The following is a 26,299-nucleotide window of genomic DNA, read 5'->3' as shown; positions in this document are numbered from 1 at the left end:
CATTTAGAGGTGAAACATGAGGATTTTCTTGTGGGAGTCTGTATGTCCTTCTTAGTTTATTATCTGTACTGGTTAGGGCTACCTCTAGCTGCTGTCACAGACACCATGCATGGAAGAAGGCTGCAACAACAGTTATTTCTTATTAACACAAGTGGGTATTCCTGGCAAGTAGGGCAGTTCTTCCCCTTGCAGAGATTGTCTCCCAGGCTTCTTCTGTCCAGTGACCGTCTCCTAGGACCTCACTGTCCTCTGTAAGTCCATGGAAGAAGAAATAAAGTGAGGGGAAACCACAAATGCTTACTAAGACTTGGCCAGAAAGTGCCACATCCTGCTCTGTGCACACGCATTAGTGAGAACTGGTCAGGTGGCCACACCTAGATGGAGGTGGGGCTGGGAAACAGCCTTTAGCTGGGCAGCTGTTTCTCTGACATCTGTGCTATGCAATGGGAGTGCAGACTTCTTTGGGAAGCTAGCCTGCCACGTTGTCCCTATTGCCTTTGGCATAATTGAAACACTTTTGTGTATGTTCTTCTTATCTCGTTTTATTTGGTTCACATACTGTGGTATAACATGGTATAATAAATATATTTCATCTTTGTCCCAGGTTTCTGACACAGAGCTCCTCAAACCCTTGGAATTTCTTGAGAGATTGGAATGTCTTTTGTTATTCCTAATGAGGCCCTTTAGATCACACAAGTTAATGCTAATGAGGTGATTGGGGGGGGGGGAGTTGGCTCCCCCAGTGGAGCTGGTCACCACAAAGACCAAGTGATTAGAGGACTGGCACTCTCAGCCCCACTCACCAACCTCTGGGAAGAGGAAGAGGGTGAGATTAATCATATAAAACCTCTTGAATACAATCATGTGCTCGATAATGATGATTTGGTCAACGGTTGACCAAGGACTGCATAAGATTACAATGGAGCTGAAAAATTCCTATCATCTAGTAATGTGGTAGCTATCCTAACATTAGTTCAATGCATTACTTACATGTTTGTTGTGATGAGGGTGTGAACAAACCTACTGCACTGCCAGTCATACAAAAGTATAGCACATACAGTTATGTACAGTACATGGTATTTGATAATGATAATAAGCTATGTTACTAGCTTATGTATTCATATACTATATGTTCATTGTTATTTTAGAGTGTATTCTTTCTGCTTATAAAAAAAGTTTGCTGTAAAACAGTATGCTGTGTTACACTGGCAGCAGCCTCATCTCATGTTTACTGTGTCTCTTTATAGCATCATGTCCCCTTGTGCTTCATTTAATCTCGTGTTTTATCAATTGAGTGTAGTCTAAGTGTACAGTGTTTATAAAGTCTACCGTAGTGGACAGGAATGTCCTGGGCCTTCACATTCACTCGCCACTCACTCATTTCCAGTCCTGCAAACTCCACTCATGTAAGTGCTCTATACAGGTGTACCATTTTTTTATCTTTTATATAGTATTTTTTTTGTATTTTTCCTATACCTTTACTATGTTTAAAGACGTTTAGATACACAAATACTTGCCACTGTGTTACAGTTGCCTACAGTATTCAGTACAGTAACATGCTGCACAGACTTGTAAACCTAGGAGCAATAGGCTATAGCATATAGCTTAGGGGTGTAGTGGACTATGCCATCTAGGTGTGTGTAAGTGCACTCTATGATATTCACACAATGACAAAAATCACCTAATATCGCATTTCTCAGAACATGTCCCCATTGTTCAACAGTGAATGACTGTAATGAGATTTAATGAGCTTCGGGTGAACACATCATGGTGCTAAGAAGGTGGCACACTCTGAGAGCATGGAAGCTTCATGCACCTGAACACCATCCCTTGCCTTATGCATCTCTTACATTTGGCTGTTTCTCAGTTGTTTCCTTAATAATAAACCAGTCATAGGAACTAAAGCGCTTTCCTGAATTCCATGGTCCATTCTAGCAAATTACTGAAACTCAGGAGGAGGTTATGGGAACCCCCACTTTATAACCTGTCAATTAAAAAAGTACAAGCGGCCCGGGGCTTGTGATTAGCATCCAAAGAGGGGCAGTTTTGTGGGACTCAGCCCTTACATGTGTAGAATCTGACACTAACTCCAGATAATGTCAGGACTGAATTGACTAATAGGACACCCAGTTGGTGTCCACAGAATTGGTTATTGGTGTTAGAAAGCACTCGACATACAAAACCGTCTAATTTATTAACATCTAATTAAGGTAGACTGAATCCATTTAATCTGTAGAAGTTACCCACTGACTGAAAAATAACACATTTTTTCTTTCTTTATAGTTACTAATACGTAAAAAAGAAACTTTTTCAAAATTGTTGATTAGCGGTCCCAATGTTGTGTTATCTGATTATGTTCACTGATATTGACAGAACGGTGAGTTCAGGGTCACAAAAGGAATCCTTGTCAGTATGCTGGAATTTGTCTTTCTGTTCCAGGCATTATGTCATATCTTTCATTTTCATGTGAAAGTTTTTTGCTTTTTTTTAAGCTGGGGGGAAAACAAAACAAAACAAACAAACAAACAAAAGAAACAACTATTGCCTCAGCACCAGTAAACATAATAAAAAAACATAACTATATCAACAGGCCATTAGTAGCACAAATTAATACCTTATAAGTTATGAATACTTCCACATCTAGTTAGTACTGCTTGAAATTTTACTGTGACAGCATTCAAGAATAGTTTATTTCAAAATACAGTTTATAGGACAGGGTATCTTTTATTAAATTTTCACATAAAAAGAAAAAGTTCACAGGGCACTACTTATAAGTAATACCACAATTAATTGGGCATCATTCCTCCATAAATAGGCAAGCAATTTATCATTTTAGTAACATTTTTTCCTGGTCTTTCACTTTCTGTATCCTCTTTTCTTGATTTCTGATCATTGAAGACATTGCTGAAAATGTTGATAAAACAAAGTTAGAACAGCAACATTTACTCAGGCTTTAATTCTATTATGTGCATCTTGAAAGGTCAGCTCACTACTATAGAATAGATACATTCTGAGCTCAAGAAGTTCTTAAAAATTGCAAAGTAGAATATTTTTTAAAAGACTGATGTTATGGAACAGAGTTAAGGATAAAACTTTACTCTTTCAGTTGTTTTAAATGAGCATGATAATTATTATTATAGAAGTAATACATACTAACTAAATAATTTGAATCCATCAGAAGTGTATAAAAAGAAAGTCAGTTTTTGTCTCTGTTCCCTCCATCTACTGAACACCCCTCAGAGGTCATCCCTGTAAACAGTTTCCTGAATATCTTCATGTACACACACACACACACACACACACACACACACACACACACACACACAGGTGTTTCCTTCTTCACATAAATGGAAATATGTGGTATAAATTGTTCTGTAGCTTGCTTTAGTCACTTAACAAAATGTCAACGTATTTCCAGTTCATCTCGTGTTTTGTTATGACTACACAATATTCCATTATATGATGTACCAACATGTTAGTAAATAAATTTTTAAAAGTTGCTTATTTTCATTTATAAACACTGCTATAGAAAATACTTTTGTTACTTCCTGTAGAATAAATTGCTAGAAGTGGAATTTCTGGGTCAAAGCATATGTTGCATTTCAAATTTTGATAAATGCTCCCAAAATGTACTCCAAAATATTTGTTTCATAATTTCCAAGAGACCGTCCATCCAGATGATGAATTCAATATAAAGATCTTTTTATTTTTTAAACAAACACAACTTGTCTTCCATTTGGACTATTACATGGTGGCATTACTCAGATAAACTTAGAAACACAAGTCAAAATGTGATAAAAATAGGGTCAATAAATAATGCATCCTCCTTTAAAAACTCACAATAAACTTAAAATCAAACATTTTTCTTTTTTCTTTTTTTTTTTAAGCTGAGCCATCCTGCCACCTGTTGGCAGCTCAGTGGCTGCTCAGCTCGGGCCAGGAATCAAACCACTGTTGCTCAGAGCTCAAACTCTTGAGCAAGCTTTTAACCAACTGAACCACTCAGCCAGCCCTAAACATTTTTCTTGACATTTATAAACATAGGGATCTGAGGTTATCATAGGGACTTGAAATTTTCTTTAATAACAATTTAGTATAATCTTAGCATGGTAAAAAAATGTGGATTTTGTACTCAGAAATTGCAGAGATTAAGTCTCAGCTCTACTACTCATGTGACTTGGTATTTATTGAATGACTGTGATCATATCCTCAGTTTCCTCATTTTCAAATGACATAATATTAGTGCTCACCTCCCACGGTGGTTGTGAGGCTCACATGAAGAAAACAAAAGTAAAGCACTGAGCATAGGGCCTGGCACAGAGCTGGTAAGTGCTCAGTAAAGGCTAATAGCAACTATTATAATTAATAAGGTTAAATTTATTTTATAAGAATTTGTTCTTAAAATATTTATTATCCTTCATCTAGCAATTTATATTCTCTAGAGATGGAAAGATGAAATAACGTGTATAATCCAAAATTAATTTCTCTCTGACAAAGGCTCCTGGATTCATGAATTTATTTCAGAAAATCCTAAAACATGATAGCCCTCCCAAACCCATGAGAACGTATCCATATCCTCCCACATTCATGGGATCATCTAGTTAGAATGTACGCCCAAAACTTGCCTATCATCTGTACAGCATAGCAGTTTCTCAAATAGCTTTAGTATATTTATAAGTAGTTAATTTTTTTTCATGTAATGATTCATTGTGTGGCATAGTCTCTTATAGCCCATACTGATTAAAATCCTGTGTAAGGCTAAATACCATTATTTTGTTTCTGGCTATCAACTGCAATCGAATACAGGTTACCATCGTATACATCCTTGTCTATAGCAGAGCAGGGCTAAAGTGACCTGCGTAAGACCACACAATTAATCCAGGGGTTAGTCATGGTTAAGACCCTTGTATTTTGACTAAGGTTTCTGACTGGCTTATTCAAAATCCCTTGTAGTGCATCTACAGATAGGAGGCTTAACCTGAAAGAAAGGTCAGTACTTTTTTGAGCAAGGAAGATCTTGCCAAAATGTACACTGTACCTTGGTTCTTCATCTGTAAATCTTCTACCAGAGTTTGCAAGCTTTCCAGTCTGTTCTGAAGCTTCCTGCATGTTTTTCCTGTTGTTTCTATTGGCTGAGACTGTGAAGCTATTAGAAAATTGCTTAGATGTGATATTAAAAGTCTAGTCAATATTTTTTAAAGAAATTTTCCAATTACACAACATTTTCTTTAAAATTATGGAAATTTTAAAATACTACTTTAAAACAAAGAATGTCTTACTTAAATATTGCCATACTAGCTTATTTGATTTTGTTACAAACCAATTGATTTACTATTATTTAACTACATAGCATTAAATGGAATGAGTGAGAGGAATATTTTAAGTTTAATGATACATTCTGCATTATAAGTGACAGCTTTTCATACCAAACCTGAGTAGTTCCATGAAGTTAGGGTATGAAAGAGCAAGATTTAATATTGACACTGGCAACATTCTTCAATGTGTGTGAGGCCAAGTGTCCAATTCAGTTGCTGTCACCTGAGTGAGGATGGTGTTATATAATGGGAGAGGGTGGTATGGATGCTGACATGGTGACAGTGAACCTAGAATAAATGTGGCAGTAGCAACAGAAGAGGGGCTAGGAGCATGTAAGCTAGTCTCTAATATGTATGCTAAGTTTTGTCAACCTCTAAAAAATATTTGATTGGCAATCTCAAGATTTCCATTTTGATTTTAGTCCCTGATGCAATAACTTACTTAGTTTACCCCTTATCAAAAGGAATGATGCCCTAGAGTACTGGGGCTATTTGAGTCACTGTCACATATGATGAAAAACATTTCAAGTTCAATTCAACATCTATATATTTAATGCCCACTTATTTATCAGGCACACATTCTAAATCAAACTGTTTTCCTCATCTGTCTTAGAAAGAAAAATCAACTTAAAAAATGAAAACATTTTGACACGTATAATAGATATTTGCACTTACAAAGGCAGAGACTGAAGAAAGCCATGATTTCAGAGAATGTTATTAAGAAACAAAAGTCACTCACAGCATTTAAAAGAAGACCAAAAATCTTATAATAAACAGAGAAAAAAAGTTCATTATACATAACAGAGATAATATTTACACATAATATCTATGTATATTTACTAAGGGGTGTGTGTGTGCACAATAGCTATTCTGTTTAAATCAGACCCACTTAAGTTACACAGCATCAGTTAGAACTTGAAAATGAAAATGCCATGTAAAATCTTATTCTGATTATAGAAAAGAATTTTCAATTCACCAGAGTAAGAAATAAATTAATCTCATTAGTGACATCAGATGATTCTTACCTTTAACAGAATCAGGTGAATGAACAGGTTTAGCGGATCTATATTGTGATGCGGAACCAACTGAATCTTCAGCCGAACTAGTTAGGAGTGAATGAACTGGAGACTTCTTAGGAGAGGAATGGAATGAACGAGAAGCTGAATTTTTCACAGATGGACTTACTAAAATTTTGCAAGAACAAAGTAAAATAACAGGATTAATTAAATACAGTGCACTACACCTCTCAAAAAGTCAAACTTTCATAAGAAAATGTTCCCAGTGACTGCAGGGAGGAGAAAGGACATTCTGGTAAATACCCAAGACTCTGGGCTGGAACTGAAAAGGACTCTGCACTGAAGAGCACTGTGTCTTAGAAATAAAGATGAACTGAAACAAGACCTGTGCTTGGGGACCCAAGGTCCAGCTTCAAATCATTTTAATTGTTGATCAAATTAAACTGATCTGGGACCGCTGGTGTCTTTGGTTGTCTACTACAAATAAGCATGAATGCTCTCCTGAGGAAGATAACCTCATTCTAAGCCTCAAAGCAGCTGTACAATTTTTCACGTATGTTTGTTGTACCATAAAAATAACCAGGCATCTGAGACAAAATAACATGGTGGAAAATCTAGAGAAAAAAGTACAGACAATAGATATGCACCCATAAGGTCTGGATAATGGAGGCACAGATGACCACAGATTCAAGCAGCATTACTCAAACTTCAAAGAGGCTCTTCTTATATAAAGAAAATCATAACTGGACATATCAACAAAAACTGCAAAAAAACAAACCAAACCAAAGACAAAAACAATCTTAAAGCTACCAGAAGGGGTAAAAACAGACAGAATATATTTAAATGAGCAATAATTAAACTTAGAGCTGACTTCTTAGTAGAAACAATGGAAGCCAGAAAATAATGGGATATTTTCAAAGTGAAGGAAAAATGTCAACCCTAGAATTCTATACTCAGCAAAAATAGTCTTCAAAAATGAGCCTAAAATAAAGACAAGTGCAGAAAAACAGAAACTGAGAGAATATGTCCCTCGCCCTTATATTAAAGGAAACATTAAAGGCATAAGTAAAATGATACTAAATAGAAGGTAAAGTATAAATATGTGAGTATATCTAAATTAATATTAACTGTACAAAACAATGCAAATAATCCATTGTGGCATTTACATTTATAATTAAAATACATGACAACAATTGTATGTAAATTGAAGGATAGTGAATGAAGTTAACAAGGTACCCACAATGTATGAGAAAAAGTAAAAGCCCTCATTTATATTAATCTAATGAGGTAAGGATATACCTTCTATTTTCTTGTATAATCATTAAAACAATACAAACATAAGTAAAGTAAACTGAAGGAACTGTTTAACTTCAAGTAAATGCTCTTTACTTCAAAATTGGTTCTTAAAAGATTCCTCACAAGTTAAAGATTATTTAAAAATGAAGATCTGTATTTAAGAATATTATGTTTTGATTTTAGATATACATATATATTGACACTCTTCTATAAAAGAAGAGAAAATTTGGAAGCTTACCTTTCTCCTATCTCTTTCACCTCATATCTCAGTCTTCCCTATTTACAGGATTACTGTCCAGCTTTATAGCTAAACATTTGTTGAATGACCACCTGTTCACATTTTCACTTTCCCCATTTATTTTGTTCTCTTCCATTGAGAGACCATTATGTGTCTGTTGGTTTGTCCTTGCCTCCCAAATCTAACATATTCTTTATAATTATTTTTCGTCTTTCTTAGTTTTAAAAAATCCTTTTGTGTAAATTTCTCTAGAGGGCCCATCACATCCATGACTATGATTTTAGTCATGCCTATCCTGTTTATTTTTCTAAGGCTTTCCTTTGTAACATTTTTATTTTTCTCTTCCATTTTTAGTCTGTGTTATGCCATTTTACTTTTCAACAGATTCTGTTATCTTTTAGTCTCACCCTTGACCTCCTTGTTTCTGTAGAGAGCATTTTGTCTGTAAGTCTTTGGAAAGTATATGAAGAACCATCTGTCTCAATTCTCCTTTTCCTTTCATCCATGCTGTAAATATTTATCGAGCACCGGCTATGTATCAGGAAGGTTCTAAGTATCTGGGATATATCAGGGAACCAAACCCTTAAAGACATCTGCCCTTGTGCAGCTTCTGTCTAGCAGGAGGCGACACACAATGAACAACATACATTAATAAGTTACATAGTATATTAAAAGATAGATCTAATACAAAAAGAAAATGGTGAGGGAAACCGGGAGTGTGGCAGAATTATAATTTTTAAATAAGGTTGTGAGCGTAAGTCTCCCTGGGAAAGTGACACCTGAGCAAAGGCTTTAAAGGAGGTGAGGGGTGAGCAATGTGGAGGGAGCAGTGGGTCTGAAGGGCCTGAAACAGAAGCTGCCTGGAATGTTCAGGGAACAATTGATGGGTGGATGAGGCTGAGGGAATGAAGGGGGAGCAGTAGGAGATGAGAACAGAGGGTTAATGGGGACTTACAGGCTACTATAACAACGTTAGCTTTCATTCCCATGGAAATGGGGAGCCACTGCAGGGTTTTGAAGCCCGTTTCTGTGCTTTCATTGAAAACTCACCTGTACATGGGAATGTGAAGCAACTAGACGGATCTTCTAGGTCTCCTGTGTGTAATGTGACTGGCTCTCTGGAAGCATAAAAATGGTCATGCAAATATTCCATTTCACAAAACAGCATTTTATGGACAGAAGCAAGCTAATGCAGGCAAAAGTGATGGCTTAAAATACAAACTTAAGATGGCAGTCCTAACCTTAAACTGCGTAAGTCCTAAAATACCCCAGAAGGGAAATCCAAAGTTGCATTATCTTTATGCATTTAGTGCCATGAACATTTTGCAGAATGAAAATGTAATAATGCATAATAATCTTGGTTAGAAAATTCATTTTTCTGTAATAATAGTTTTAAACTTTAAATATTTCTCTTATGGATTCTAAGAGATGCAATCTTAATGACTTATTTAAAAATGAAATAACTAAGACAAAAATAAAAGAAAGAAACCTCTCTTAGCAATGGTAGTATTACTTTATGAAACTATCAGACTTATTTAAATCAGTAAGTTGAAATAGCTTTGTGTGTTGGGTACCAGTGTGGGAATATTATGGGAGCCGTTCTCAAGGTGGTTCCCTTTCAGGCAGCTTGTGAGGCCAACACGATTTTATTATGATGCTAAGATATTATTTGCTTTTTAAACTCTCAGTCTCTCACAAGTGTGGAGCAGAGTTTCCCAGAGGCTCCAGGATATCTGATATCACAACAGATTAAATGCAGATACAGATATGAGAATCCAGCAATCTTTTATTAAGCCATGCATTAAATTATACAATGCCTTCTCATGATTTTTATTTGAAAATTATAGCTATTTTCATAATAAAATACATTATTATGATAACATGTAATAATACACTGTTATTTTTTAATCAATAAATATCAAAACGTTTGCTATTAAAATTAAAATTTAATTAAAAATTAAAAATTTACTTTCCAATACTTAAAATAGCACTGGAAATGGCTCATATCAACAAAAGCTCTTTGCAATCTTTAATGATATTTGTGAGTGCAAAGGTGTCCTGAGACCAAGAAGTTTGAGAATAGCTGTATTCAGGGAAAGGTCCTGGAAGGGAAGGTTGTAGCTATATTGTGGATAGCCTTAATCCTCAGGGCAAAAAGTTTGTTCTTGCTGCAGTAGGCAATGGGGAGTCTTTGAAGGTTTGGGGGCTGAGAAACAAATACAGTCTGAATTGTGCTTTAGGCAGATCAATTTGACATTGATGCATAGAACTGACTGGAACATGCAAGAAAAAAGATTAAAAAACATCCACGCTAAACACTGGAAAGGCCACCACAGTAGCGCCTAACAAAGGTAAGAGGCCTACAGCAGTGTGGCAGGCTGAATAATAGCTGCCAAATAGATCTGTATCCGAATGTCAAGAACCTATGAATGTTACCTTATAGAATGTTACCTTATATGGCACTAAAGGCTTTGCAGATGTGATTACATCAATGACTTTGAGATGGGGAGATTAGCCTGGGTTATCCAGATGGACCCTAAATGCCATCATAAGTGTCTTTCTAAGAGGGAAGTGGGAGAGATTTCACAAAGAAGAAAGTACATGATATGACAATCTCAGCAGAGAAAGATTTGAGGATGTTATGCTGTGTGGGCTGTGGAGGTGGACGAAAAGCAAGGAAGGAAACTCTAGAAGCTGGAAAAAGGTAAGTAAATGGATTAACTCCAAGAGCTGGAGGGAGTGTGGCCCTAACAACAGCTCAGTGAAACTGACTTAGGAATTCAGGCCTCCTGAACTGTTAAGAGATAAATCTGTATTGTTTTAAACCACTAATTTTGTTACAGCAGCCACGGGAAATTAATATTGGTAGTTCGAGGGGATGTGCAAAGAAGAAAACAGATTTAAGAACTATTTTATTAGAGTCAGAATTAATAATATTTGGTGACTAGAGAATTGAGACAAGAGAGAAACAAGAATCAAAGATAATGAATGTTAAGGTTTAAGCACAAGTGCCCTGGGAAGCAGTGGTGTAAAATAGACGTGTAAGATAGAGGGGAATGCTTTTGAGGATCGGTCATTTCTTTAGTCATTACGTTTCATCTCCTGAAACATCCATGTGGAGATGTGTAAAAGGGAGCTAAGTATTATGAGGCCTTTATTGGAAAACTTCCTTAGGGCATGTGGTTGCTTATTAAATTATAGCAACATAAAAAGAATAAGAAAAGTCAATTCTCCACAAAACTTTGGAGAGATGTGGCTTTCAGAATAATTCAAGCACAAATCCACATACCAGATTACTTATTTCTTTTTTATTCTGTTCTGGGTACAGACTATATTGATTTAGCTTATATGGCTGCAGAAGTTTCTAGATTAAGAAACATTGCTGTAAGATGTTGATTAAAGCAGAGGTGCTGTAATTACAGTGAAATGTTGAGGTAAAATAGCAGTTGTGATATTTTCATTTATTGAAGTGCGAGTTTTTAAAAATGGCCAATTTGCCATGGCATAGAGCATTCGAATGCATTTTTCATTTTCTAGTATGCGTCATACTTTTCAGAGCTTCTATTAAATACTTAAAAATCTCTTCTTCCCATTTGAACACAGTACGTGGCTAGGTCTAGGTCCCATTGTTTCCTCACCATTCTCTCTTCTTCACAAACACATTACTGCTGCAGGAAGCAGATTTTTTAGTCATAGAAAAACTATAGCAGAGCTTTATTTATCTCAGGGAAGCAGCTCCTCTGTGTCCCAGGCCTAGGATTGGGCTCTTCCCCTGGTGCCTCAGCCCAGGTGCCCAGAGGCAGAACTCAGGAGCGGGTCACAGCCTGAGCTCAGGAGCCGGCTGGACCTGACTTCAAATCTGACCCACTGTTTACAAGCTGTATGACCTTGGCAAGTTGTTTAAGCAAACTTGAGTCTTCATTTCTAACCTATACATGGGGATAATAATGTCCATTGTGATACATTAAACTATGTCATAGATTAGATAGACTCAAGTCTAAAACACCCAGAAAATAGAAAAATAAAAACATGCAGTAGGTAGCTCCAGATATTATGAATAGGTACAAGGTAGCGTTACATATCTAGTGAGAAAAAAATCAAAATTCACTTCATTTAGGTTAAAAGAAAGATATATTTAGAACGATTCAAGTTCACTGTGTATTGGTCTAGTAGCATGGACAGTAAGAAGGTATAATACTGTCTTAATTCATTCACTAAACAAATGTTTGCCGAACGGCTATGTATGTGGCAACATGTAGCACCAGGCAACATGTTCCATGCCGAAGGTCAAGCAATGAATAAGCCTCTGTCTAACTGGAATTTAAAGAGTAGCATTCATTTTCATATTCTTATGATATAAAAAGGGTTCTAATAGCTCTATTTTTTGTTTGTTTGTTTTAGCTGAGCCATCCTGCCACCTGTTAGCAGCTCAGCAGCAGCTCAGCTCAGGCCGGGAATCGACTGGCGACCCTGTTGTTCAGAGCTCGCACTCTCGAGTGAGCTCTTAACCTCAAAAAAAATTTTTTTTTATAGGTGGTATAAAATAAGAAAAAGGAAACTTTTTTCTAGGCAGTCAGTCAATAAACAGCCCTTACAGTGTAAGTAACTCGAGGACAGGCTCACGTCTGTCTCACTTACTGTTATACTCTAAGCCCTGGCACAGAGTGTAGCACGTCATGCACAGTTAACGCTCTTTGGAATGAATAAAGGAAGAGTAGTAAAGGGGGTACTTTAAAAATCGGGGGCTGGTATGATCATTTCTTACCTGCTCAGAGTTTCGCTTGATTTGCTACCTTCTGTGGAGTCCCTTAATGAGTTATTGCTTCTGTTGGGAGAGGGATGGGGGAAATTAAAGACTACACCATGTTATTTTAACTTAACGATAAAACAAAATTGTTCCTCTAAACATCACTTTTAGACAAACACAGATTCAAAAGAGTGAGATGGGTACTGGCTCTTCCAGGTGGAGGAAAGCTGGAAGACAAAAAGAAATGAACTCCTTTTGGGAATCAAGAGTAGTCTGTTTAGATTAGATCATAACATAGGAGTAAAGCTGGCTGGTGACAAGTTAGGGACCAAATACTTAAGGCAACAGATAGTGAGGAGCTACTAAAGACCCGTAGGCAATGGCCTCGGAGTCTTACATGAGTAACACGTTAATATGAGCCTTTTTTTTCTTTTTTGGCTAAAATCAGTTCCCAGAAGTTGTCTTTGTTTAGGGCTTATGGGTTTCATTTTTTATGCTCTTTTTAGGATTTCATTTAAAAATTCAATTATTGATAAAAATAGAATTTCCAGTGAGGGTCTTATAATCCTAAATTGAGGTTGTTATAATTTCCTTCCAGACTACCTTCCTCTCAAGTTATATAAGCCACTACAAATATGTGTAAGTGTAGAAAAAGTCTTTCACTTTTGGCATGATGTATCATATACATATCTTCATCTGGGTAAACAGCAGCAAAATTTAAAATAAGCAAAAGAATGCCTATTAACTTGATTTCTAAAAAGTAGATTACTTTAGTACATTTCCTTGAAATCCTTTTTGGTTTCAGCTAACCCGTATAACAACTTTCCTTCAATGAACTCAAAATGCCCGTTGATTCCCAGGTAAACTGCCCAGACTTCCCAAATTGCCTGGTCACATATAAAATTCTTGCACACTTAGATTCAGAATCTCAGATTCTTCTTACCTATAGCATATCTCTAATCTCAGGCTTGATTCAGTATTGCAATTTCTTACTCTATCATCTCTGTACAGATAAATATAACTCAGTTGACTATACAACGAACAATTTCCAGATTCTATGTATTTTTAGAATAATCAATTCTTCACCTATATTTAACTCTTCAAGGCACAACAGTAGATTTTAGTTCTCTAAACAAATTTTGCAAAAGGCTATACATAGAGTTTATAAACTCACAAAACTCAGAAATGCTTTCTCGTTCCATGGACACTTAACAGCATTATGTTAAGTTTAGTCTTTGGTGACAAAACCATTTGTAGGATTAGAGCAAATTAACAAAAACTCTCTAAAGGCATGGACTGAGTATATTTATAGCCAATACAGTCCAATGTAGCTCAAGTCCATCATGGCTGAAGTGATGGAAATGTGATCAGGGAAGTCACAGCAATCTGTGAAATGATTAGTGCTAGGGGCCAGGGGTTCTAACTTTTACTTCTGGCTTTGCCTGTTTGCTTCATTGTAGGAGACAACTCAGTCTATGCTTACATTTACTTGTCTGACAAATGAACTTAAAAATACTGCCCTGGCTTAGAGGGCACATTATAGAGTTATGACAAAAATAAAAGTGCTCTGCATGCATAAGTAGTCTTTGATGCAATGGCCAATGGAATATTTCTGACATGTGGTTCAGTATATGCAATGTTATGCTAGGTAACTGGTCTGTTACTAGTATTTTACTATTACTATTAATAAAATCATTAATAAAAATTAGATAAATCCAGCTAATATTTTGCTTCTTTGGGTTAATCTATATTAATTGAACATCTTAAGAAACTAGATATTGTTTACATATAAATATTATTTCAGGAGGTATTACTTTTAGATATTTCCCATATAACCAGAAAATGATTATTACAATAATGGGTTGTGATAATACTAACAACTAGTATACAATTAGTATTATAATACTAAAAATATGTATATATCATATTAAAATGTTTTAAGTTAATCTAATAATAACACACAATTAAATTTTAAACACTATTTGAAAAGAATATGAGAACCTCATTGATTTCTGTAGGTATGTGTAAGGAAGGGTTGGTGAATTGGTTGAATCCTTTTTGGATCTGATCTTTTATTAATTTGATATAAGCCATTGGCATGAGTAACATGACAGAACCAAATCCCTCCCTATTAGCTCACACCTGAAGAGATATGTAGTCCTCAGGGTTCTAGTTTTAGCTCCTCCATTGAACTATGAGGCTACAGGCAAGTCAACCTTTTGAAACTTGTGTTTTTCTCATTTATACAATGGGATAAATAAATCCTGCCCCATCCTATCTCAAATAGTCATTGTGATAATCAAATAAGATTATGGATGTGAACTTTGTTGGGAACTATAAACTACTATATGAATGTAACTTTGGGTGATGTCTTGCCCTGCCACTTTCTCAACAGAACTGTATTATTTTTCTCTTAATGTCAAGTGGTTTTACTTTTGTTTAACTCCTCTACTTTCATATTATTTTCCCTGGTAATGTTAGATACTCTTCAAAGTTAGGTAAATCTCAGCATCCCAGAGAGTAACACATAGACAACTTAAAGGCAAATCACTGATGAGAGAAGCTCTCTCATTCTGAAGTACACTCAGTCTTACATAGCTACATATGAGACTCCCAGAGATGGTGTTCTCCCATCTTCCTCAGTCTTGCCCAGAGGCACAGGTGGTTCCTCGTTGATCACACTTCTCAATTCTTGGAGAAGCTGTTTCAGGTCTCTTGTTGGATCTTCCTTCACTGTGTTATGTTTCACAGAGTGCTGAATTAAAACAATTTATTTTTAAAAAGGCACTTTGTTTTTTCAGATTCATATACTATTTCATATTATAAAATCAATTCAACTGGTAAATAAAAATTATGAAGGCGAAAGAAGAGGAAAACAAAAATCGCCTGTAATCTTATTACTAAGGGGGATAATCAATAATAACCAATCAATCAACATAGTGTCATATATAATTTATAAATATGTGTATAATTATTTATACATACATGCATGCATATTTATAAATTAGAGTATGGGAGATCTTCCAGTCAAGATAGTGGAGTAGCTAAATGCTGTGCTAGCCTCCAGTCATGACCACAACAAAATTACAACTAAAATTACAACAAAATTACAGAAGAACCATCATTGAGAATCACCTGAAGTCCAGCTAAAGAGAAGTCCTATGGCTATGGACATACAAAAGGCGCCACATGGAGACTGGTAGGAGGGGCAGAAATGCAGAATGTGGGTCTCACACCCATGTGTAGTGGTTAAAAACCAGGAAGATATCTTGGCTGCAGAGGTCCTCCCAGAGGAGTGAGGGGTCCCAGCCCCACACCAGGCTCCCCAGCCCAGGGTTCCAGTGCCAGGAAGAGAAGTTCCCATAACTTCTGGCTGTGAAAACCAGTGGAAATTGTGGGTGAGTGAGATGGAAAGTGGCTGGAGCCCCAGGCATTCCTCTTAAAGGGCTCATGCACAGACTTACTTGATGATGGACTCACTCAGTCTGACCTCCAGCACCGGGATAGCAGCTTGAAAGGCACCAGAGACATACAGGGAGAAAATGAATTGTCTGGCTTCAAGGTGAGGGCTGGAGGAGCAAGCAGCTTTCTCCCAGATATAAGCACTGGCAGGATCTATTGTTTCTTTGTTGAGCCCTCCCAGCACTGGGTGTGCAGATGCAGGCAGGCACCATATCTGAGTCTCCATCAACCTGGCTAACACTGTTTGGCCCACTTTGGTGATTCCTGAGACCCTGCCCACCCAACTTGTGGGCCCACCCAAGCTGCTTCCAGTGGTTTTTCCATACAAATGGCCTGCCTTGGCTCATACTGTGGACTTTCCTAAAACCTCTCAAAGGTTCACAAACCCCAAACAAGCAGCACCTGGTGTTGGCATGTCCCATATCTTTTAAGCAGCTCCAAGCCTGGCACTATCAGCAGCCAGCCTTAGTTTGGAGCTTAGCCTCTCCCAGGCACCTCCAAGCCCAGCACAAGTGGCAACCATCTGCAGATCACTTTGTAGCTCATACCAAATGGCCCCAGGCAGGGAACAGGCAGCAGTTGACCTTGGCCTGCACCAGAGCCTCTCCAAGAGGCCCCAGAATCAGCAAACCCAGTAGGCAGCTTTAGATCACACCAGAGCACCACCTAATGACACACCCAAAGGGCAGACTCAGCAGGCACCAGAGCCAAACTAAAGCAAATCTTGCTCCGTAGCATCAGACCTTGCACAACAGCTCTTCCACTGTAGTCAAGGCCAGTCCTCACAACTGATCAGCCCCAGAGTAAATCCCTCCTACTGATGTGCAAACAGCAACCAAGGCTCAACTACAAAAGGAGGGTACACACAACCCACACAAGACACACACCTGGAGCACCAGGCTCAGGTGACCAGGAAGACTGCACCACTGGGCCCCACAGAACACCTACTACATAAAGCCACTCTACAAAGACTGGGAGGCATAGTAGCCCTACCTAATACATAGAAACTAACACAAGGAGGTAACCAAAATGGGGAGACAAACATGTCCCAAATAAAAGAACAGGACAAAGCTCCAGAAAAAAAAAACCAAAATGGAAACAAGCAATCTACCAAATGCAGAGTTTAAAACACTGGTTATAAAAGCTGCTTAACGATCTCAGGGTGAACTTCAACAAAGAGATAGGAAACATTAAAATGGAGGTAGAAAACATAAAGAAGAACCAGTCAGAAATAAAGAATAACTAAAATGAAAAATACATTAAAGGGAATCAACAGTAGCTTAAATGAAGCAGAGGATCAAATCAGCAATTTAGAAGATAAGGCAGCAGAAAACTCCCAATCAGATCAGCAAAAAGAAAAAAAGAATCCAAAATAATGGAGATAGTTTAAGGGGCCTCTGGGCATACCAACATTTGTACCAGAAAGAGAAGAGAGAAAGCAAGAAATAGAAAACATATTTGAGGAAAAAATAATGAAAAACTCCCCTAACTTTCATAGACATACAAGCCCAGCAAATGCAGAGAGTCCCAAACAAGATGAAACCAAAGAAGCTAACACCAAGACACATCATAATAAAAATGCCAAATGTTAAAGACAAAGAGAGAATCTTAAAAGCAGCAAGAGAAAAGCAGTTAGTTACCTACAAGGGAGCTCCCATAAGACTGTCAGCTGATTTCTCAACAGAAAGTTTGTAGGCCAGAAGAAATTGGCATGAAATATTCAAAGTGATGAAGAGCAAGGACCTACAACCAAGATTGCTTTACCCAGCAAAGCTATCATTTAGAATCAAATAATAAAGAGTTTCCCAAAGAAGAAAAACCTAAAGAGTTCATCAACACCAAAACAGTATTACAAGGAATGTTAGATGGACTTCTTTAAGATGAAAAAAAAAAAAGACCAAAAATATAAATAATAAAATGGCAATAACTTACTTTAAATATAAATGGATTAAGTGCTCCAATCAGAAGATACAGGGTGGCTGAATTGATAAGAAAACAAGACCTATACATAAGCTGCCTACAAGAGACTTACTTCAGATCGAAAGACACACACAAACTGAAAGTAAAAGGATAGAAAAAGATATTTTATGGAAAAAAAAAAGGAAAAAGCTGAGTAGCAATGCTTATAACCAACAAAATAGACTTTAAAACAAAGGCTATATCAAGCGACAAAGAAAGACTCAGTAATTCCACTTCTGGAATTTATCCGAAGAAATCTAAAACACTAACCCCAAAAGACATGCGAGGTCAGACAATTAAGTTTGCGAACTCATCCTAGAAAAAGTGCTACATACCTCATTGCTGAATACCACTATGGTCACCTTCAAAGTACTCCCCTTGAGAAGCTATGTACTCACACCAATGCCTGGTCCACCCTTCAAAGCAATTTTGGAACTCTTTTTCTGGAATGGCCATCAGAGTTATTGTCATATTACCCTTGATGTCCTGAATGTTATCAAAATGTCTTCCTTTCAATATTTCCTTTATCTTTGGGTAAAGAAAGAAGTCACTGGGGGCCAGATCAGATGAGTAGAGAGGGTGTTCCAATACAGCTATTTTCTTACTGACTAAAAACTCCCTCACAGACTGTGCCACATGAGCTGGTGCATTGTTGTGATGCAAAAGCCATGAATTGTTGACAAAAAGTTCAGGCCGTCTAACTTTTTCATGCAGCCTTTTCAGCATTTCCAAATCGTAAACTTGGTCAACTGTTTGTCCAGTTGGTACAAATTCATAGTAAATAGTCCCTCTGATATCAAAAAAAGGTTAGTAACATCATTGCAACAAGTTCGTAAACTTAATTGTCAGACCTCGTAGGTTCATCCTTGGTAGCAGTTGTACCATTTCAGTGAGTGATGTTGATAATGGGGGAGGCTGTGCATGTGTGGGGTCAGGGAAGTATTAAAAAAAAAAAAAAGCAAAGAGACCAGACAACAACATGACCAGAAACCAAGAGAAACAATGGTTACAGGACCATAGGTGATTCAGACAGCAAAGTTATCAAACACCAATTTTAAAAAGAATTTACTTAATATTACGAGTCCCAGAAAGAAACAAGAGAATGGAGCAGAAAAAATTATTGAGAGGGTAAGGAATAAAAATTTTCCAAAATCAATGAAAGATATCAATCCACACATCCAGGAGGATCAGTAAAGCCCAAGAAAGATAAATACAAAGAAGACCACACCTAGGCACACATGGTCAAGCTGCTATAAACCAAGACAAAGAGAAAATCTCAAAAGTGGTCAGAGAAAAAATTACCTCCAAAAGAGCAACAATGTGACTTAAAACTGTTTTATCAGTAGAAACAATGGAAACCTGAATGCAATGTACTACAATAAATTTAATTCGTTGAGCTATTAGACAAAAATTTATTAAATACCTACTATAAACTTGACACTATTCTAGGTTCTTGGGATACCCACATCAATGAACAACATGAAGAATGTATGCTTTTATTGTGTAAAATTATATACTAAACTTTTTAAGAGAAGAAATTAATTGTATAAAACATGCTTAATGGTCTATTTAGAAAATATAGTTCATTTTTGCTGTTAGAGTTATTATTTTAAATTTTGACTTAATAGATTTGACTGGTACTTTTTCAGCAATGGATGAGAGTCTTTATGATCAAGCAGAATCTATGTATTAAGCAGCTAGGCAAAATCTACCATACTGGTTTTAGGATAATGCAAAGATACGGAATTTCAGAGCTGATCTTTCTAGATGACAGGAGAGATCGTCTAGTCCAGATGCCTCATAAGAGATGAAAAGGGCAGGGCACAATATATTTAACTGGCTTTCCAAGGTCACACAAGGTAATGACAAACATATCTTGGGTCCCAGTGGCTCCTGGGCAAATGTCTTTTGTTATTTTTGTTTGGTTTGTGAGGTTATTTGTGGGGGGGTGAGGGTGGGAAGGGGGTAAGTTAATTTTTATCAATGTAACATACATAGTTTTAAAGGTAAAATGATTTTATAACACTTAAACCAAGCAGCAGCAGTCTCTCGCCCTTCCTTTGGCCCATCTCCAAATTTAGTCTCCAGAGAGAACCTTAACTTCTAATATTATTATTCTATTGCTTGATAGAATGTTCTATTATTTGTCATGTGATAAATTGTTTTTCAGTGCACACATCTTATGTGTAAAAGTCCACTTCAACTTTTAGGCATTTCACAAGTATATACTTCTCATTTAAATGGCACAGGTGGAATAAGTGGTAGGTCACTGGTGATCCTATCGCTATACATATATTAGGGCTATTAATTAATGAAATTGATTTTCATGTGTGATTTATGGAATAAGTCTAATTTCTTTAGAGTTGAAGCTGAATACTGGTTGCAGGAGATTAGTGGTACCATAAATATGTATTTTCAGAAGAGATAAATCCTGAGCTTTAAAAGTATGAGAGGTTAAACTAAAAAATTTCTAAAGTCTCTAACATTTTAACTAAAGGGATAAAAACATTTTATGATTATAAATAAGTTCACATATAGTTCACGAAGAAACAATATACAGCAAATCATTTTCATCTTGGTAGAGTATTAAATATACCACTAACTTGCTTTTGGCATTTGAAGTGATGTTTATTTTAGCCATCTCAACATTTGCTTGTTTTCAGGAAATACTTGTGATGGGAAAGACTGAATATAGGTTATTAATAATTTCTTAAACAATTATTGTTAACATTAATCCCACTAAATATTTCATGTTTGTTTTCCCCAGAAGAAACACCAAATAGTGAAGAAAACATTCTCATTCATCTGGTCTATATATTAATATATCTAAAATCTATTAATTGAAAATGTCATAACAATAGATATATTTTTAAAATAAAATTCCTCTCAATTTAAAATTATTTACATATTATGTCATTTGCATCATGAATTGTAGGACTAGTTCCTTACATGAGACAGGAAGCTGGCAGTAGACTGGGAAGATGGTACATTAGAGTGAGAATGGGCAGCCGATGCTGACTGTAGAAGGCGTGGTTTCACATTAGCATTGGAGGTGTATCCAGGGCCCTGAAGTTCCTGGAAAACAATATAGATGTGAGGAAAAAAATTGTCAACCTACAATTAGAATTTTGAAATTAAAATGTATTTTTGCAAACATAATTTCAGTCTTACATGTTGAACTTCTACAAAGTTATAAACCAAAGTATTATATGAAGCAGAATGATTTTGCGTATCTAAGTTACTCTTTGAGGACTAAGCATGTGTTTAGGAAGATGCCTTCACACTGCTGAGTGATAAAGCAATCCCCATCAAAATCCCAATGACATTTTTAAAAGAAATAGAACAAAAAAAATCAGATTTATATGGAACCACAAGAGACCCTGAATAGACAAAGCAATCCTGAGAAAACAGAACAAAGTCAGAGGTATCACATTCCCTGACTTCATATTATACTACAAAGTGGCAATAGTCAAAATGGCATGGTATTGGCAGAAAAACCGGACTCAGAAATAAATCAACATGTATAGGCAAATAATTTTGCAAAGGAGCCAAAAACATACAATGTAGAAAAGAAAGCCTCTTCAATAAATGATGCTGGGAAAATTGAAAAGTCACATGCAAAAGAATGAAACTAGACTTGTTTGCTACCATACACAAAAATTAACTCAAAATGGATCAAATACCTAAATGTAAGACCTGAAACAACAAAACACATAGATGAAAACTTAGGTGTCAAACTTATGGACCTTGGTCTTAAACAGGATTTTATGAATTTAACCTCAAAGGCAAGGGAGATACAAGCAAAAATAAATGAATGGGACTATATGAAACTAAAAGGCTTCTACACAGCGAAAAAAACCATCAACAAAACAAAAAGGCAACCAATCGAATGAGAGAGGATATTTGCAAACAACACCTCTGATAAGGGGTTAATATCCAAAATACTCATATATAAAGAACTCATATAACTCAACAACAAAAAACCAAACAATCCAATTAAAAAATGGGCAGAGGATGTGAACAGATACTTCCCCCAAGAAGACATACAAATGGCCAACAGATATATGAAAAGATATTCAACTTCACTAGCTATTAGGGAAAAATCACAAACCAAAGCCACAATGAGATGCTACCTCACACCTCTTAGAATGGATAGTATCAACAAGACAAGTAATAACAAGTGTTGGAGAGGTTGTGGAAAAAAAGAAACCCTCCTACATTGCTGGTGAGAATGTAACCTGGTACAGCCATTATAGAAAACATTAAGAATGGAGTTATCATATGACCCAGCAATCCCTTTTCTGGATATCTACCCCAAAAATCTGAAAACATTTACTTGTAAAGATATAGGTACCTCTATGTTCATTGCAGCATTGTTTACATTAGCCAAGATATGGAAGAATTGTAGGTGTCCATTGACAGATGATTGATAAAGAAGATGTGGTACGTATATACAACGAAATATTCCCCAGCCATAAGAAAAGATGGAATACTGCCATTTGCAACAACATGATGGATCTTGAGAGTATCATGCTGAGTGAAATAAGTCAGATGGAAAAAGTCAAGAACCATATGAGTTCACTCGTACGTGGGGTATAAAATTGAAAGCAACAATTAAAGAAACAAACAAAAACTCATACAGACAGACAACGGTATGGTGGTCACCAGAAGGCAAGGGGGAGGAGAGGAAGGTAGAAAAGGGTAAAGGGGGTCAAATATATGGTGATAGAAGGAGAACTGATTCTGGGTGGTGAACACACAATGCAATATACAGATGACTTTAGGATATTATGGAATTGTACACTAGAAACCTATATAATTTTATTAACCAATGTCGCTCCAGTAAATTTAATAAAAATTTTTTAAAAAGATAAAAGCATTCCAGATGTGAAAATATACCTAGGATGGTATGTCACTACATTGGTTCCTAGCTTTTGCCAAAGACGCCACGCTAGTGCTGGCATACTACTGAGAAAGATCGTCTACAACTATGGAGTGCTCCAGCTTGTGACAGTATCATTACTGAGACTTTAAAGTATGTCTGCAACTTTAAAAAAATACGTGGAAAATAGACATTTATTTCAGTGAAAAATGTACTATTTTTAAAGAGTAAATGTTTTTGGCATGCAGATTACAACATTTTTGCTATTCTCCAAACAAGCCAAACACACTTGCATTTTGAGGCCTTTGCACTTGCTTGATTGACCCTTCTCTATGCAAAATTCTTCCCTCAGGTATCCCCAAGGGAAGCATATTTGTGTTTCCCCTACTTATTGTAAACTTAACATCAAGCATGGTGCTTCAATTTGTACTATACATGAAAAGGGTAGGTATAGCATGTAACAAAGTTTGTACAGATTTTATAACGGTTAGTATCCGATAATGCTGAAAATTTTGCTTGAATATACCTAAGGTAATAAGTAAAATATATCAAACACAAACATTATTTTGCTTACACTACTATTTATGATGGAAAAAAAGACCTTACTTTTACATCCAAAGTGTGCTGAAGTTTTAGGCGCACAGATTCTTGTTCCTGACGTTGTATTATATCTTGACATTCTGCAAACTGCAAAGATGCCTACAATCAAGAAACCACGTATGGTTTATCCTTAATTTTTATGCAACTTTATTTTATTAGCCTATAAATGCAGAGCTGCCATCTCTTCAAGGAAACTTCCCCACTCTTAGCACACTGCATTACATTGATCTGCTTATTTATCAGTCTTATTCAGTAAAGAGAACAATCGGAAGCCACTGTCTTTATCCTCTGTATCCCCAGCATCTACGTAGCCGATTTAATATGTGAAGGGCACGCAAAAGAACGAACTAAGGATGAAATGAGCAAACAGCTTTAGCAATGTAAAAAAATTACACAAAAATAACCACAACTGAAATTCATTGAGTCAATATATCACATTTTAAGATCAAGTTGGATAGGTGGGATCACAAATTTTATCTAACCATGAAGGCTCTGGTTTCTTAAGCATCAAGGACTAGTTTCAGTAAATTTTTAGCCTTCCAGAGTTTTCAGGTGACAGGAAAAGATGTTTATTCTGCCATAATAAATGGCAATGACAAATAGAGTGTCATTGATTTTTCTTATTTTTTGTGTTTTCTACCTGTATCTTCTGGACCCGACAAAGTGCCAGATATTAGCATTACTTCATAATTTTATTGATATTATTAACAGACTGTATTCTACCTAGTGTTCAAGTCATTCTTTGGTAGTAAGTTAGATTGGAGACATTTTTATTTATTCCGTTCATTAAGGATACCAGAGCATCTTACATCTTATATCTTACTGCTCCTGTGACTGTGTTGGCCTGAAGAAGATAATTTTGTAAAAAGTACACATTATAAACCATGTTTTTAAATCTCAGAAGAGCCTTCTCCCACAGGATATGATTTTTCCTTGTGCTAGGTGATTGGAATAAAACATAGATTTGGTTCCTATCAACGTAGAGCTTTCATTCAGAACAGTTCTACTTAGTTAATAGCTATTTGGTTGATAACTGCTTTATATATTTAATTAATAACTACCTTGTCGAGAGCAACTTCCATATTAGCAACCTTTTCTTTCAAACGGCGTTCCTGAGATCTCAAGACTTCTAGTTCTCCAGCCATCTTATTTTTCTCTGTTGCAACAGTACTCAATTCCTGGCTTAGTTTATTCTTTTCTTCTTTTAGAAAATGTTTTTCCTACAATTATAGAGGAGAACATAACGGAAATAATATGCTAATGTAGATGCCGAGATGTGATAAAAATATAAAACTGTTATATAAAGATCAATCTGAACTATAGTTTAATTCGTATGCCATTTCATCGCTTCTGTGTTGGAGTTGGGAGCTGCTAGAACTATATTACCATGTACTCTCATTTTTATCACTGCTGGTATTATTACTTTTTTCTAGGCTTAATAAATCTTTGATAAAACCTATAAAATATGTAATAACTATGTTGTCATACAAAGAAACAGTGTATGGTGAATTGAGATCGAGTAATCATATACCAAATTTTATTGACACTTGTTTAAAATGACAGAAGAGATTTAAAGAAGATGCATTTATTTGAAAGCTTTCTGGATTTCTATTTTGTTTCAAGGTTGAATATTCATTTCACAAATGCCTACTGCAGTCCCTCTGACATAAAAAGAAATGGGACACACAGTTCCTGCCCTCAAATCACTTATGGTCCAGTGATGAGAATGAGCTTACTGATATACTTATAGTCTTTGGTATTCAACAAAATTTCATCAGAATTAGTTCAGTCCTTCAAAAACTACCATCGAATAGGTAGACAAAAACAAATGAATAGTAGTCAAGTTAAAATATAGACCTCAATTTATTTAAATATATTTTTTCATAGAGTAAATGTTTAATGTAAACAAGGCAGAAAGTATCGCCACTGTAATACACATTTTGGATGTAAATAATTTTTCCTTTTCTGATTAGTTAGGCAAAAAAGACTTCAAAAAGAAAGAGGCATTAATTTCACAAGCGGCCTCCTTTCCCGCTTGTGAATGAAGGGAATGTCCTTGAGCTTTGATGAATATCTTCCTTTAGCGGGGACAGGCACCTCTGGTGATAGCAGGCACTACCTCTTAATGCCCTAAGTACCCTCAGGGAGGATGAGCATAAGCACTGCTTTGGGTTCCACACAGGCAAATAATGGATGAAGAAAAAATGGGAAGGAACAAAGAAAGAGGAAATACGTGAATCCATATGATGAGGGGTATGCACAAATATAAGCACGTACTTGTTAATCTTTAGACTCATTCTAAAAAACTATTTCAGCAGCTCATTTTGGGTATGGGAAAAGCAATTACTGTAGTTGCACTCATTTTCTACTTATGCTCTTTACTTTCTCACCCCATTACAGTCAGTTCTAACTTCTTTCAAAAATGCAAGTTTGTTCCAAAGTGATTGATATATTAAGAAGCATTTGAGCATAACACAAATTTCATTTACTTATGTGCAGTTTCATTTCTGAGAAATACTAGATCAATACAGAAAACTGCATCCAGCTAAACAGAGCTGCACAGGAATACACAAAAAGCATACATGCATTCTTCTAACAACTACCTATCAGCTACCTCAGCTTACCCTGTGTTATGAGCCATATCCAAGCATATCTGGTGTTACAGAAAACGCACCTTCTACCCCTCCATAACTCACCTGCAAACCTTCCATGCACACTTCCATAAGCAAACTTCAGGTCTTTTTAAAGATAAGGGGCCATAGTTATTGTAGTGTTTATATACTA

At 36.2% G+C, this 26,299-nt stretch overlaps 1 protein-coding gene across 6 annotated transcripts in view; it reads right to left on the bottom strand.

The window, feature by feature from the left end:
* Positions 1-2,641: 2,641 nt before the first annotated feature.
* The window catches only part of CCDC158 (coiled-coil domain containing 158), a 66,798-nt gene continuing 43,140 nt past the window's right edge, over positions 2,642-26,299 (bottom strand). For 4 of the 6 annotated variants that reach the window (XM_019623478.1, XM_019623481.1, XM_019623480.1 and 1 more), the window contains 9 exons: positions 24,577-24,735; positions 23,522-23,614; positions 20,983-21,108; positions 15,207-15,367; positions 12,631-12,690; positions 8,916-8,983; positions 6,341-6,499; positions 5,039-5,146; positions 2,642-2,904 (listed from right to left, as the gene is read on the bottom strand). In XM_019623478.1, coding sequence (XP_019479023.1) covers positions 2,828-2,904; positions 5,039-5,146; positions 6,341-6,499; positions 8,916-8,983; positions 12,631-12,690; positions 15,207-15,367; positions 20,983-21,108; positions 23,522-23,614; positions 24,577-24,735 — 1,011 coding nt within the window. In that variant the 3' untranslated portion in view covers positions 2,642-2,827. The remainder of the gene's footprint in view (positions 2,905-5,038; positions 5,147-6,340; positions 6,500-8,915; positions 8,984-12,630; positions 12,691-15,206; positions 15,368-20,982; positions 21,109-23,521; positions 23,615-24,576; positions 24,736-26,299) is intronic. The other 2 variants (XM_019623483.1, XM_019623479.1) reach the window with 2 other exon arrangements.

This window comes from Hipposideros armiger, unplaced genomic scaffold, assembly GCF_001890085.2.
Source record: "Hipposideros armiger isolate ML-2016 unplaced genomic scaffold, ASM189008v1 scaffold_552, whole genome shotgun sequence".
NCBI classification, from domain to species: Eukaryota; Metazoa; Chordata; class Mammalia; order Chiroptera; family Hipposideridae; genus Hipposideros; species Hipposideros armiger.
The sequence above is the reverse complement of the archived record's forward strand: the minus strand, read 5'-3'. Positions and strand labels throughout refer to the sequence as shown.